Below are 13,659 nucleotides of genomic sequence, written 5' to 3'. Positions count from 1 at the left end.
GTCATCAATTAACAAACAGGAAGTGGAATTATCATTATTAATATTTATCTTAACTGAATTTTTAACTGAAGTCGTCCGAGCACTTTAAGATATTGTTTGTCATATTGTTAAACTCTATAGAGAAAAAAATGGAGGCAAAAAGTGACATAGTGCACCTTTAATGCAGAGGGACTTAGTTTAGTTAGTTAACACGGACTGCGATGAAGAAGCAATGGAAATAAGGAGGAGGCTTTCCATAGTTTTTCCACTTTTCCATCGATATACGTGCTGGGAGAGTTTGATTTTGGCTTGCAACTGACTTACTTTCACAATGACCACTTGAACAACTGACCCAACCAATCAGCACATGCAGCTGATCTGTTTTGGCACAATTAGAGAATGGAAATTAATTCCTTTTTGGTGGAAAAGTTATCTGTAGTACCTCAAAGAACAATGTTTTTCATGTAGTGAAATCTGTTTCGCCCCAGTTCAGACGTATCGTAAAAGCAGCTCATAGAATCCACTGAACTCATCATAAAGACATTTTATTGATTGCTGCCCCGAGTGGCCGAACAGCTCTGGCCTCTGAACACTGTAAAGGATTAATGTTCAGTACTTTTGCTTGTTCATTTTGAAAGACAAAGTCGTCGCGTCAAGGTAAAAAATCTACGCACTTCGTCAAACAAACAAAAGTATGTAAAAGAAGACATGATGCATTTAATTAATGAGAATCAAACTGTTTAAAATGTATTTGTTCTGCTTTTGAAGTTTCTCGTACAGCACTTTACATATGGGTGTCTTAGTAGTATATTTTAACTGTATCCAACAAACATAATAAGTCATACATATGAATAAATAAAGCAACAAAGGCACAAAACCCTTTATTATTTGCTGAGTTTACAACCTTTCTGTCAAATACAAAAACAGTCTTCATTGCATTGATTGAAGCGGTTAAAAAAATCTCAGGAGTTCAGCAGAGAAACAAGGTCCATATGTGTGTTTGTAGTACGTTTGGTTGTTCTCTGTGTGCTTTTTTTTTCACCGCACAAACGTATTGCCCCTGATGGGATCGCTAAAGCAGTCTGAAATGGCCTGCTCCGTCTGCCCCGGCACGTCGCTGCTTGGCGGTGATCACAGGCTGAGAACATCTGCCTGACACTCCCAGCGAGAGTCTCTGCCTCTGGGCACGGCTTGAACGTGGCGAGCGCCGTGCCGGAGCGCCGTGCCGGAGCGCCGTGCCGGAGCGCTGCCGGTTTAATGAGTAAACAATGTTAAATATCCACCTGCGACATTGCGCAGTGCAGCTGGAGGAGACTCCGAGTAGTATTTAGTTTAACCTCCGAGTGCTGTGTTTATGTTTACTGCCAAACCGCCGCTGTCAGTCAAAACACAGCTTAAATATCACAGCGTTTTAAAGATATAAGCTGTAAAATGAGCACCTTCTGATACATTCTGCAGTTACATATTATGTAATCCCAATCTAATTGTTGGGGTTTTCTACAGTTAAAAAGTAAAAAAAATGTGAAACAAACTGCAGTAAAGACTTGACCAGGAAGTGAACCCCATTTGTTTTTTTGTATGTGTCGCAAGGAAAGGCTTTTGGTGCAAAGTTTAGATCAAGTGCCATTCCCAGTGTGAGTGGATTAAAAAGAGAGAAGAGCCACCGATCGACAATCCCTATAACGTACGTTTAGAACTGCAAACCTCGAATAAAAGCAACTCTAGCGACAAGAACACATTTCATTGTAGTTGTCAGTTATTTTCCACAATACAAGTCCATGCAAACAAGAAGATTCCTGACATGGGAACGTCATGAGGTAATTTACATTTTACACCTGTCAGTAAGTAAAACCGGAGCCGTGTGAATAGGGCAGTAATTGTTAGTCCTTCGCGGTAACTGTCTGTGGCTCAGCGACGCGGCGTGTGTGGCCCATAATAATGCATGCTGATTGGCTCTGCACTTGATGATAGCAACAGAAAATGACAGCCAGCATGAGGTGTCAGGTGTTCACTTAATGTAGTCTTCGAGACAAGCCACGGGCCTCGCACTGCCTTCTGCTGCACTGAAGGTTGGAGTGCGTGTGTGCACAGTGGGTCTTGATGAATGCATTGGATGGATGCGTAAAGCCTGTGCATCCATAGTTACGTTAGCGGTTGGCTTTAGCTCCAACACGGTGACAGTTTATAGAGGATTTTCCAGCGACTGTTTTTCTTTTTTCAGACGGTGCACAGGCATGACACTCCTCCTCCTCCGCTGCAGCCTTGGTAACGCCTCCTCATTACGCTGGAAAATGTGCGTGTTTCCAACCGGAGCTGGAGCTGCTGCCACATCACTCCTCCTCAAACCCTATCGCAACGGCGTGATTAAAAAAAAAAAAACGCCTTCACTCAAGCTTTGAAATGATAGATAAAACATTCCTGTCCAGTGAAAAGTAGACCCTTTAAACCCTTTAGACCCTTTAGAGCCTTCGTCTGCTTCAACGCCTTCACTGGAAAGAACATCCTCTAACTTGAACCCTGATCACTTTAGCTTTGCTTTGCTCCTTTTCCCCTCGTCTCCTCATCTCAGCAAACTCAAATACTGACTTTCTTTTGCGGTGAACTGATTGCGGATTCTTGTCTTCCATCGTTTCACACTCTGAGCGAACTGCTAGGACGCTTCAGTTTTAGAGAAGCCGCTAAGCACCGGCAGCGCTGGACTAAACGGCGTCTTATTAAGTTTCACTGGCCCCACCACATCCACAGTTTTATGTATTTTTTGTTTGTTTACCATAAGTACAAGCCTGTTGCACATCTATACGGCTCTTTTTAACATATATGGACAACTAAAAACAAATGAAAATCCTCCATACGATCTTTAAAGGGGCCGAGGCGTCACTATCTTGAGAAACAGTATGATTCACTATAACAACTAACTATTAGCTTGCATATTACAGTTAGTACAGTTCTAATCTATAGTCTTCTTGCTCATGCTACACATAACATTCCTAACAAAGCCCAACTAAGAAATAACTTCTCTTGTTGACCTTTCCAATCTGCTCCCTTAACCACAAAAGGACACTTCAACAACTACTTTACAATCCTCTCCTGAACATACATCACAAATGCACCTATAATACACACAAAACTCAAAATAAATCAGGAGTTTGCCCACTTCACTGTACATTTCTTTCTTTGGGTGTTCATTAGAATTCAGTATCGAGCTGCCTCTGGCCCAGCTGTATCAATCTAGGAAAGGTCAGAGGAAGGTGCTAGGAGGTAGGACGCAGCGAGCAGGAGCTACGCCGGTGAAATTAGGATGACCCTTTCAGCAGCGGTGAGTTCAGCTCTGCACTGTGGGAGCAGAATGCAGACGCAGTCAAGTCCACAGGAAACGCTATTATTTTCATTTCTGGCCAATAACATGAACTAGGATTTGTGAAATTGTGAGATTGTAAAATTGTTTTGTTTGAGGGAATAATCATGATAGAAAATGAGCAGTGCTGGAAGTAACTAAAAACATGTACCGGAAATCAGAATCATTTTGTATTTCAAGACAGTTGCTTTTTCATTTGGAGGTGTTCAGAATACACTTTCCTGAAATAATAAGAATATATTTCAGGATTAGATTGGACCATAAAGGCTTGAAACGACACAGTATTAGTGAGAAACATAGAAAACGCTGCTCTTGTGGTGCAGGGAAGTGAGATTTTGTGATAAAAACATACAAACATTTTAATGCAGGTATTCAATATTATGTAAGTATTCTTTCCAGCACACGTCAGAATCAGAATCAGTAAGGGGTTTATTGAACTAAACTAAACTGACCTAAAGTGAACAAAAGTAAAGTAAAGTAAAGTAAACAAAAGTAAAGTAAAGTAAACTAAAGTGATCTAAACTGAATAATCACATAAATGCACAATATATCCACCCAGTATTGATATCGGCCGATATTCACATCATTGAGTAGTATCGGTCCGCCGATATTATAATAATAATAGAACCAGATTGTAAACTTTAATCCAGTCTTTATTCCAACAGAACAGACTGTAAACTTTAATCTCATCTTTAATCAAAAAACCCAGAAGTTACAGACTTAAAATGAGGCAGAGCAACACCAGGATGACAAAAAGTCTGGAGCGTTTCCGAGACACTTTAGTTTGAGAAATAATAGAAATAAAATAAGAAATTAAAACAAGACAAAAAAAAAACATGTTTTAAGTAATTTTAGTGTTTAAACACATAAGACTCACATGTTAGTCTCTTACTACAGCAACTTGTAGAGGCCAAAACTCCATTCATGCTTTCAATTCCTCTTACTCTTCAAACATGTTTATTTTAAGTTAAACATATGAGCTTGACGTTTGTGAAAACACACACAGCTAACCGCTAATAAACCTGAGCAAACAGATCAGTGCAGAGAAACATCGATCATATTTTGTGTTTGGAGATTATGGCAGGTACGATATTATAAAAATCCAAAAATAAATGTTATGAAACTCTTTTTAACTTAAAATACTGTCAAACACAGGCTACATGTTTAACTGTTTTTGTCAATTTTAAACAATGGAAATATAGTTCCGCTAAGCTAACGGCTAGCATTCTGTAAATGTGGTTTCTGCTTGTTTCTATGGCATGTTCCAGTTTGAATATTTTATTTCCGTGACCGCGACGTGCCACCACTAGAAAGGGTGTCACTTTACATTTATTTGCCACCGTTACAATTGCAATTTCTACAGACTAACGTGACTTGCATGGACACGCTGGGTATTTATAGCAAGTTATCGTTTTTATTCTCTCAGCGTGTCTTATCATTTGTTTTTGCCGGCCCCTACCTCAGCCACGGGCACTCCCTCCGGCGGGCGGCAGTGCAGCACGATCATGCCGTTGATGGGCACCTCTTTGCCCTGGGGGTCCTCCTCAAAGTTCTTCCGCAGATCTGAAGGAAAGAGGAGACACAGGAGTCAGACAGAGGGTTAAAACCACTCCAGATCCACTCCAAACCCCCTCCAGACCCCCTCCACGTTTAACCTACATGACCCACAATGCACAGCTGATAAGGCCAATCCTAAATGGGGAGATCTGGACAAGGTGGATTCAAGGTTACAGGACATAATTTGACTTAAAACATAATAAAGTGTTATTTTACTGCATGCATTTCATAGCACACACAGCACTTCTTCTTTTCTTTATCATTTTTATACCAGATGCCCTTCCTTTTACAATTCAGTTCATGTTTCTCTTCGTGGAGGGCCTGTCATCTGCTTGTCTCTATCGTTCTGGGGTTTTATACATTTATATTTTGGTTTGAATGCATTTGAATTATGACATTATGCTATACAAATACATGTTTCCTGCTTGATTTGACTGGGATGTTCTGCAGTATGGTATTAGGTGATCAAGTTACAGGGCCGATCTGTGGAAAGGAGCCTGTTTTCAGTCAGAAGGCATCTTTATAAAGGTACAAGCACTAAAACACATCTCTCCTGTTAAGGTTATTGTATATTTTACACTGTCCTTATTATTGTCCTAATTTAACTTCAATAAATAAATACACTGCTCCATTGACATCCCAGAATGCCACACTGAACCTATGTGTAATGCAAAAGACAAACATTGAATCACTGTCCCACGTCCTACTGCGTCCATCATCTCCATCCACATCGTGGGTCAAGGTCTGCAGCAGGCTTTGGGCGTCTCCAAAGAGCCTGGCGACGGGCGAAGTGACACATCTCCCTTCAGTTCTTGTGTGGTCCCTGTACGCATCTGAACTGTCTTGACCTCTACCAGCCGCCGGCTTGATGCGTTCCACACGACCTGCCTCGGGAACATTCTCTGCAGCTGATGGTGTCACGAGTCACCAGTGATGAAGCTTATGTTGTGTTTATGTAAAAGCTGCATCGCACGAAGAGGTCTGAGCAGGGCAACAAATCAAGACATGTTTACTCCGCCTTTGGTGCTTCATGGGTGAAGAAAAATTACAATAGGATTGTAATGTCTCAAAACAGATCTAACAGGTAAACAAAAGCAGGGCAGTGTCAGGGTAAAACTCCATCAGATTGAACTTATAAATGTGTCTATGTTATTGATATAATATGAGTAGAAACAGTGGCAGCTGGTGTTAAAGTTATGGCGCTGTCCTTTTGAATGTGTTCGAGGTGAACAGAACGGGTGATACTTTAATGTGAGGTCTTGTAATATTAGAAAACCTCCCTGCTGATTTGATCTCTGAACCCCATAATGTGGACACAGCACTGTTCTTGGAAGTCCTTCAGCCATGAGTACAGTGCATAGGCAGCTCAGTTACATTCACTGTACTTGAGAAATGTTTAAATAAAATGTACTTCTTGAGGTAGTTTTCTGGCACCTAACTTTTATTCCTATAAGTAATGTATTTTTCCTTACTGTACTAAAGTGCTGTTCACAACAAACTTCCATCAGGTCAACAAGGCTCAGAATACACTACAACAACTCAAAAACTGCACAATGTGGTTCACAGCAAGAAGGTTGCAGGTTTGACTCCTGGGCTGGACTGTGTCTGGGTGGGTTTCCTCTCCTGTTTCCCCCATCAACCCCAAACATGCACAACAAGTTAAGTCCTCCAGCAAAGGTAGTTCTGACCCAGCCCAGCACAGCAGCAACACAAGCTCCTGACAGGTTGCCCCGGTGGCACCGGTTGAAGGATGGGTCAAATGCAGGACAATAAAGGCTACTCAAGAAATAGTTTCTTCAAATGTGTTTGCACTTATACTTTGCCCAAATCTTTGTACTCTACTTCAGTAACAACCCATTTATTTAAAAAAAAATAAGCAGGAGAGAAACTGTGAAAGTGCAGACAAACACACACAGACAAAAAGTTCAAGAGTTCTGGATTTTCTGTTTGGATATTCCTTAAATATTACAACAATTCTACCCAAGAAAGGTATTTTAGCACTGCGTAGTACACGCTGCAGCTATCAACTGAAGCAACTCAGATTGAACCGTCGAATACAACTAAGCTGTCAGTTTTGTCCAACGTTTATTTTATATTCTGTCAAATATGGTGCATCAAATGGCATAAGATGTAACTGTCAAGCTGTCACATGTGCTAATAAATGTACTTTGAACGACGATATTAACTGTATTGGACAGCCATACACTGGTCAGCAGCTTTCAGCCAGAGCTCGAGTGCTTATTTGAACCGACAACCGTTGCTTTTAACGTCAAACTGCTCCACTTTCCACCGACCAAAGGAACAGTGCACACAAAGTTTGCTGTCACCTCCATTTTATTCCCAATTAAAAGAGTGTCGTCGTCCATTTTGTATCTTAAATTGACTAGTTTTAATAACCTGCCACTCTGCCTCAGTATAAAACTGCCTCAAGGGAAGGACTCAACAATTCCAAACTAGACTGAAACATTTTGTATTATTCATTTACTTCATAAAGCTGTAAGACGTCTCAGCGTAGAAGGGGATTTTTTGTAACATTTCGAGATAGGTGGCTATCAAAGATTTATACACACTAGGCGCTGAACTCAAACTGGGGAAAATCTGGTCGTAACTGATTAGTTTTTGATGCGTTGGCACAGAAACTGGGAGCGCAATGAAATATGGAGATACAGCAAGCTTCTGAAAAGTTAATACGCAAGGCTAAAGTAACATTGTTGTTCAATCTCCCAACGAGGAACCAACCAATGTTTAAAATTAAAGAGATGTAATCGACTAAATCAATGATCGGTCGACTAAAAATTGGCGTCAACTCCAAACTGCACTCACAAAAGCATGATTATCTGGAAATATATGCAAAAACAACTATCTATACATAAAAGTACAATAGGAAACAGTTTACATTTAAAAAGGAAGATTTGATTCTCAATTCGCTCTAAAATCAATCTTCAGCTTCAGATCACTCAATTCATTATTGTTCTGCTATTAATCAAAAGGAAAATAATAGTAGACAAAATAATTTTCTTGTCAACTTGAACACCATCGACTGATTAATCGACTAAACAACTAAAAATAATACAAATAAAGAATTCCCCATTTATGATTATGGCGCCAATTTATTAAAGGTCCCATATCATGCAAAATCGACTTTCAGAGCTTTTAACCTTCTTACAGTGCTCTTGGTGCTTCATATATGTGCCAAAGTAGTTTTTTGATTGATTCCTGCTGTTTTCAGCGAGAGTACAGTCTATATCCTTTTCCTCGGATGTGCAGATGGACAAGGCCGACTCACAAGGAGGTCGCGTCATAATCACCGCATGGCCCCCCTTCCCCCCATAATACACAATATCCTTTTGTTTATGGAGCTGGGGAAGGTGATTTTACACTATTAACATTAGGCAATTTGGCACTATTAATACTAAAACACACATTATGAATGCACTTTTTTTTTGTCTATGCCATATGCAATTACTGTAATTTACCTTAAGTTTAAGCATTTATCTTGATGTTCCCTGCTTATTAGAGTATTGTTACCTGAGTATTATAAGAAGATTCTTTATAATTACATTGTTTGATTTTGAAGACATTTAAGTCCAATAAAGTACAGTCTATAACATGGTTATGGTTTAAAGTTTTCTTCCAATTCTAGCTGTTTAATTTGCATTTGGATTTTATATAAAAGTGACAAATTTTTGGGTCCAGACCGATGGCTTTTCTTTTATCACACTATATCAGTATAATAAGAGTTAAACATAAACTCAAAAAGACACATTACATAATACATCAGATGATCTTACATACTAACGCAAAACAAGACACATTTTTAGTTGTATTTTTCAAAAATTACTATTATTGATGGATATGCAGTTATTACCCTTTTTATTATTTCTGTATTTTTTTGCTAGATTTTGAAACGTATTCCCCATTTGTATTATATAATGTCAATCTTTAAGATTATAGCGGCCTTAAACGGGCAGCAAATGGTGATCCAAATAAAACAAAAAAAAACAATATATAAACCACTGTCTTTTCTGATATAATTCTACTCTCTATAATTCTACATTTTAAACAGAAACATTTGCAGCTGTAGTTGATGTAGTAGTAGTATCAGTAGTAGCAGTAGTCCCGGGAATAGTACAAGTGAAAGAAGTAGTAGTAGTTGCAGCAATAGTAGCAGGATTAGCAGTTTTAGCAGTAATAATACTCACATGCGATCCGAACTGAGGCTTTGCGGCTTTTGGCGGTTCCCAAGTGGCTCCAGGCGACGCAGAGGCACCAGTAATCTTCCGGCCCATGGAAGTCCTCCACCTGCTGCCGAGACACGTTGATCATCACCTCACGCACCTTCAGCCCTGGAAGATCAGACCACAAAAAGCACCATGAGACGAGAGCTCAGCGCGTGTCAAAGGCCCAATAGGAATTAAGTCAAATACAGATTTTTTATTGCTCACAAACCCTTACACACACAGAGATTTTTTACGTGTCATCTTTTGAAACGGACTCATTGCATACTTGCAAAATGAGTGCGTTTTAAATGTACTTGATGTACCAAAGCCTTAAGACAGGTTTTTACGATTTTCTAATTTTGACTTTATCTGGTGTACTTGTATCTGTTGTATATATAAATACTACTTTTACACCAATCAAGTGGGTATTTCTGGAGAAAACGTTGAAAAATCTGTAGAAAATGACAATAAGTGACACTCATTCCAGTCTTTATGCATCAGTTACACATAGGAACTTTTATGACTCTCTAAACATGAATTCAACGAAATAAAGCAGCTCATATATTTGTATTTGTTGAATGAAAAAAGTGACATTTCCTAGCGTGAAGTTATACACCTAAAAAATTTGCTATTCTGTGATATTTTTTTTCCGCTAAATTCAAGTTATATTTGTCTTAACTGTATTATAGTTCCATGAGTCGTCTGACCTGCAGGGGGCACTTTAATTTGTGGAACGAGACACCTCACTGTTTCTTTTAAATTTTGTGCATTATTACTTCTGTTCTCTGTCACTCTAAATCTGTGCCTTAATCCTCTAATCACCACATATTCACGCACAGGAAACTTAATGACAAACAGAACCTGTATTCGCAGGTAAAAGGTTTTTAAAAGCGTGTTTATTATTCAGTCTGTTTAAGGTCTTATGCTGCGTTATGCTCCATTTTCACACATAAACAAATCTGTCCGTTCCAAGTGTAGTTGCCATCATTGCATTTAAACTTTTAACCGTTTCTAATGTCAAGACTGTGCTATAAATATCCACAAGAAGGCAGTCAAAATGTGTTGGTTAATTGGCCAAAATGGGAGAAAAATAGCATCTTTATTGTTTTTTTCTTACATTTGCTGGTATGCTTAACTTAAAAATAGGATTTGTTGGTGCATGACAGTCTGCTTGATTAACAACAACAACAACAACAACAATGTATACGGAGTATACGGACCAAATGACGGACAGAAACCACCATGCGTATCCATGTTTAGAATGTAGAGCGTGAACGAGCCTTTAGTCCTTGTCTAGTGCACTTCTAGTGGAGTGGTCTTAGTCTGCAGTGGTCAGCATCAGTCAAAAGTGGTCGAAAGTGAACCAGAGCATCAAGGGACAAAAAAGGCTATCCTGTAACTCAATGATGTACTTTCCACAAAAACCCAAGCAAAAGTTGACATCTTGTATATCCACACAAACACGTAGTTAATTTTGTATCCGTGTTTGGTGCATTTTCCGTTTACTGGGCACAACACTGAACAAAAAACACGTGACATGCCTTAAGCCTTTGACTCAGATTATAGAATGGCTTCTTTTTGTCCAACTGGATCTCTCTGACAGGGAGCAGACAATTTTAACCCAACACTATATCGTATTATAAGAGGATTCCCAAACATGAAACTGTATTGCCTTTTTAATCTCTTGGTTTAATAAGACTTGCCACATTCCCAGTGACTTTGTATTATACGTTCATCCTGCCAACAACGCCATTTGAAATGCTTAAGAACAGTCCTCGCGATTAATGCTTAATTCGTCTCCAGCTGATTTAGCGTTCTTCTTGTTAGCTACAAACATACAAAGGAGGGTCCCACGGGGAACTGAAGCTCTGCCAATTTTCCCTCGCAAGCTCAGTGTTGATTTAGGAAGTATGTCACCACGGCCTAAGCTCATATGCTTAACTAATCCCCTAAAACCCCATTGATCAGTGGAGCAAGCCTCAGACCAATCCATGCATTGATTGGTCATTGTTTTAAAAACCGTAGCTGTGTGCAAGCTTCTGTGCTTTGTGCTTGTAAGATGGAGGCAATCTTACAGAATATGAATTATGGATTTAGGGATGTAGTCTGTCCAATCAGAATAGCAGTGATGACATCAAAACCGGTCTGAAAAAAGATAACTTGCGCCGACAAACAAGCTGCACTGGTTTAAAAGAACTTCACTACAATAGCAATTCAACTTGGGATGCTATTAGAGGCTAAACATTGAGGGCTCTAACACAGTTTGGTTTTAGCCATAAGTGAAAGCCAAACTCATTCTACATTTCAACATTAAAAAAGTTTTTATTCAATCAGGAGACAGGTAGACTTTACTTCCGTACTCCGGCCAAGATCCTAACACAAGATCTGAACATGCTTTGAAATAATTAGGTCATTACTAAAGATGGTCTGCAAATAACCAGCCATGGATAAACCAGGCACAAGTCTCCCCAGAAACAGACAGATTCTGAAAGTGTACTTCTAAAGCTATCCAATGATGTTTCACTCAAGTACATCTGATAATATTTGAATAAGTTGTGGTCATTTGAACGTATACAACTCTGAAAAACTTTTACTGAGAAAACGGGGCTCAAACATTGTTGTGATGCCTGTAGAGACATCCCTCGGCCTGTAGAGACATCCCTCGGCCTGGAGAGACATCCCTCGGCCTGAAGAGACATCCCTCGGCCTGAAGAGACATCCCTCGGCCTGGAGAGACATCCCTCGGCCTGAAGAGACATCCCTCGGCCTGAGACATCCCTTGGCCTGTAGAGACATCCCTCGGCCTATAGAGACATCCCTTGTCCCGTGCAACAGGGGCCCAGTGAGGCCCCTGTCCAATCAAAGTAAGACTCTGAGAACACCAATGATGAAGAAACACCCCAATGAAACCTCAAAACTTCAGTTAGCCATCTTTATTTCCTTATCTCTAGCCCCACTCTTTGCTGCTTGTTTCCCCTTTTTGGCGTCTTATGCACCTTTTATGACAAATAGCTTTTAAACCTGACATGCTTTTACTAAACTCAAGCCGCCCGGAGCAGACTGGACTGCGAGACGGCACGAGCAATAGCAATTAAATAGATGATGAATGGTGGAATGGCTTCATGCTGATATTTATGCAAAAAAAAGTAACACGGCTTCGTGGGGGGTCGGTGGAATTCTGCTCATCGGTGACAGGAGCGAAAAAAAGAAATAAAATGGAAAAAAAAGTGTTTTGGCTCCACGTTTCATGTTGACAAGTTGTGAAATGGGAAATTAGGCAGTTCTCTCGTCTGTGCGCGGCGCGGCGGTGAGTTTGTTGACCTGGTGGTTTAAACTGTGATTGACAAACTGTGAGAAGCGAAAAAAGGCTAAAAAGCAGAATAAATAAAGCAGTGCATCCCCTGTAGCACGGGAGATGCAAGCAGGATTTAGAACGGCTTTGAAGCGGGAAAATAGGAAGTCTACAAAAAGGAAGGTGATTTCAAAAGAAAAATAGTTACTAGGTTACTTCACTTTTTTTATAGTGCTTGGTAATAAAGTATAACATATTTAAAAAAGGATCATTGACTTCCTGATCAAAACTATGGCGGGCAATAGAACTGACAAACTATTATGACGACAGAAATAACCCAATAGGATTTTGAACACGAACCTCTAATAGGTTACATTCAGTAATTATTATACAGTTTCTAGCCTTAGTTACATTTAGATACTTTTTAGTAGCAAAAACATGTGTATTATCCATAGAACTGTGTCATTAAACAGTAAAAATAGAACAGGTGCGGCGCCATCTCCTGGTGACGGACTGAATGCTGTGATAAGAAACCTTTTAAGTTCACAATGTGCCTGGAGGACGGTTAATGTAATGGCCGTGGCTGAAGAGCCGCGGCGCGGTCAAATGGCCGCGCAGTTTCAGGGACCGCGGCATTTCCCTTATAGCCCGTTATAGCCTCATGGCTAACTCTAACCCTAACCTTAACCTTAAACCTAACCTTAACCCTAACCCTAACCCTAACCCTAACCCTAACCCTAACCCTAACCCTAACCCTAACCTTAACCCTAACCCTAACCCTAACCCTAACCCTAACCCTAACCTTAACCCTAACCCTAACCCTAACCCTAACCCTAACCCTAACCCTAACCCTAACCCTAACCCTAACCCTAACCTTAACCCTAACCCTAACCCTAACCTTAACCCTAACCCTAACCTTAACCCGGCGCGGTCTAAAACAACGCTAAAACGCGGTCAAATAGCGGCGCAGTTTCAGGAGCCGCAGCGCGCGGCCGGCACAAAAATAACATGGCTTTTTCGGCCGCGCGCCGCGGCTCTGCAGACACTGCCTAATGTAATATACATGTTTATCAAGAGTCAGCTACAGCTCTGAACAGGAAGTGCCAATATGGAAAATATAATTGTATTTGTTCTTGTTTGTATTCTGAGGAATAAAGTTTAAATTTAAATTACATTTTAATTTAATATAATAATTAGTGGCATTCTTTTCCTTTTTTCATAATTACTTTACAAAACAAAGTGATCCATCAGCGAGG

General features: G+C 40.0%; 1 protein-coding gene across 2 annotated transcripts in view; it reads right to left on the bottom strand.

Moving 5' to 3' along the window:
* The window catches only part of unc5db (unc-5 netrin receptor Db), a 394,916-nt gene that overhangs the window by 160,665 nt on the left and 220,592 nt on the right, over positions 1-13,659 (bottom strand). For both annotated transcript variants that reach the window (XM_072433137.1, XM_072433138.1), the window contains exons 3-4: positions 9,094-9,237; positions 4,794-4,897 (exon numbers count right to left, since the gene is read on the bottom strand). In XM_072433137.1, coding sequence (XP_072289238.1) covers positions 4,794-4,897; positions 9,094-9,237 — 248 coding nt within the window. The remainder of the gene's footprint in view (positions 1-4,793; positions 4,898-9,093; positions 9,238-13,659) is intronic.

Source organism: Eucyclogobius newberryi, unplaced genomic scaffold (assembly GCF_026437365.1).
Source record: "Eucyclogobius newberryi isolate DKJ021-1_F unplaced genomic scaffold, fEucNew1.0.hap1 SCAF_6, whole genome shotgun sequence".
NCBI lineage: Eukaryota > Metazoa > Chordata > Actinopteri > Gobiiformes > Gobiidae > Eucyclogobius > Eucyclogobius newberryi.
The sequence above is the reverse complement of the archived record's forward strand: the minus strand, read 5'-3'. Positions and strand labels throughout refer to the sequence as shown.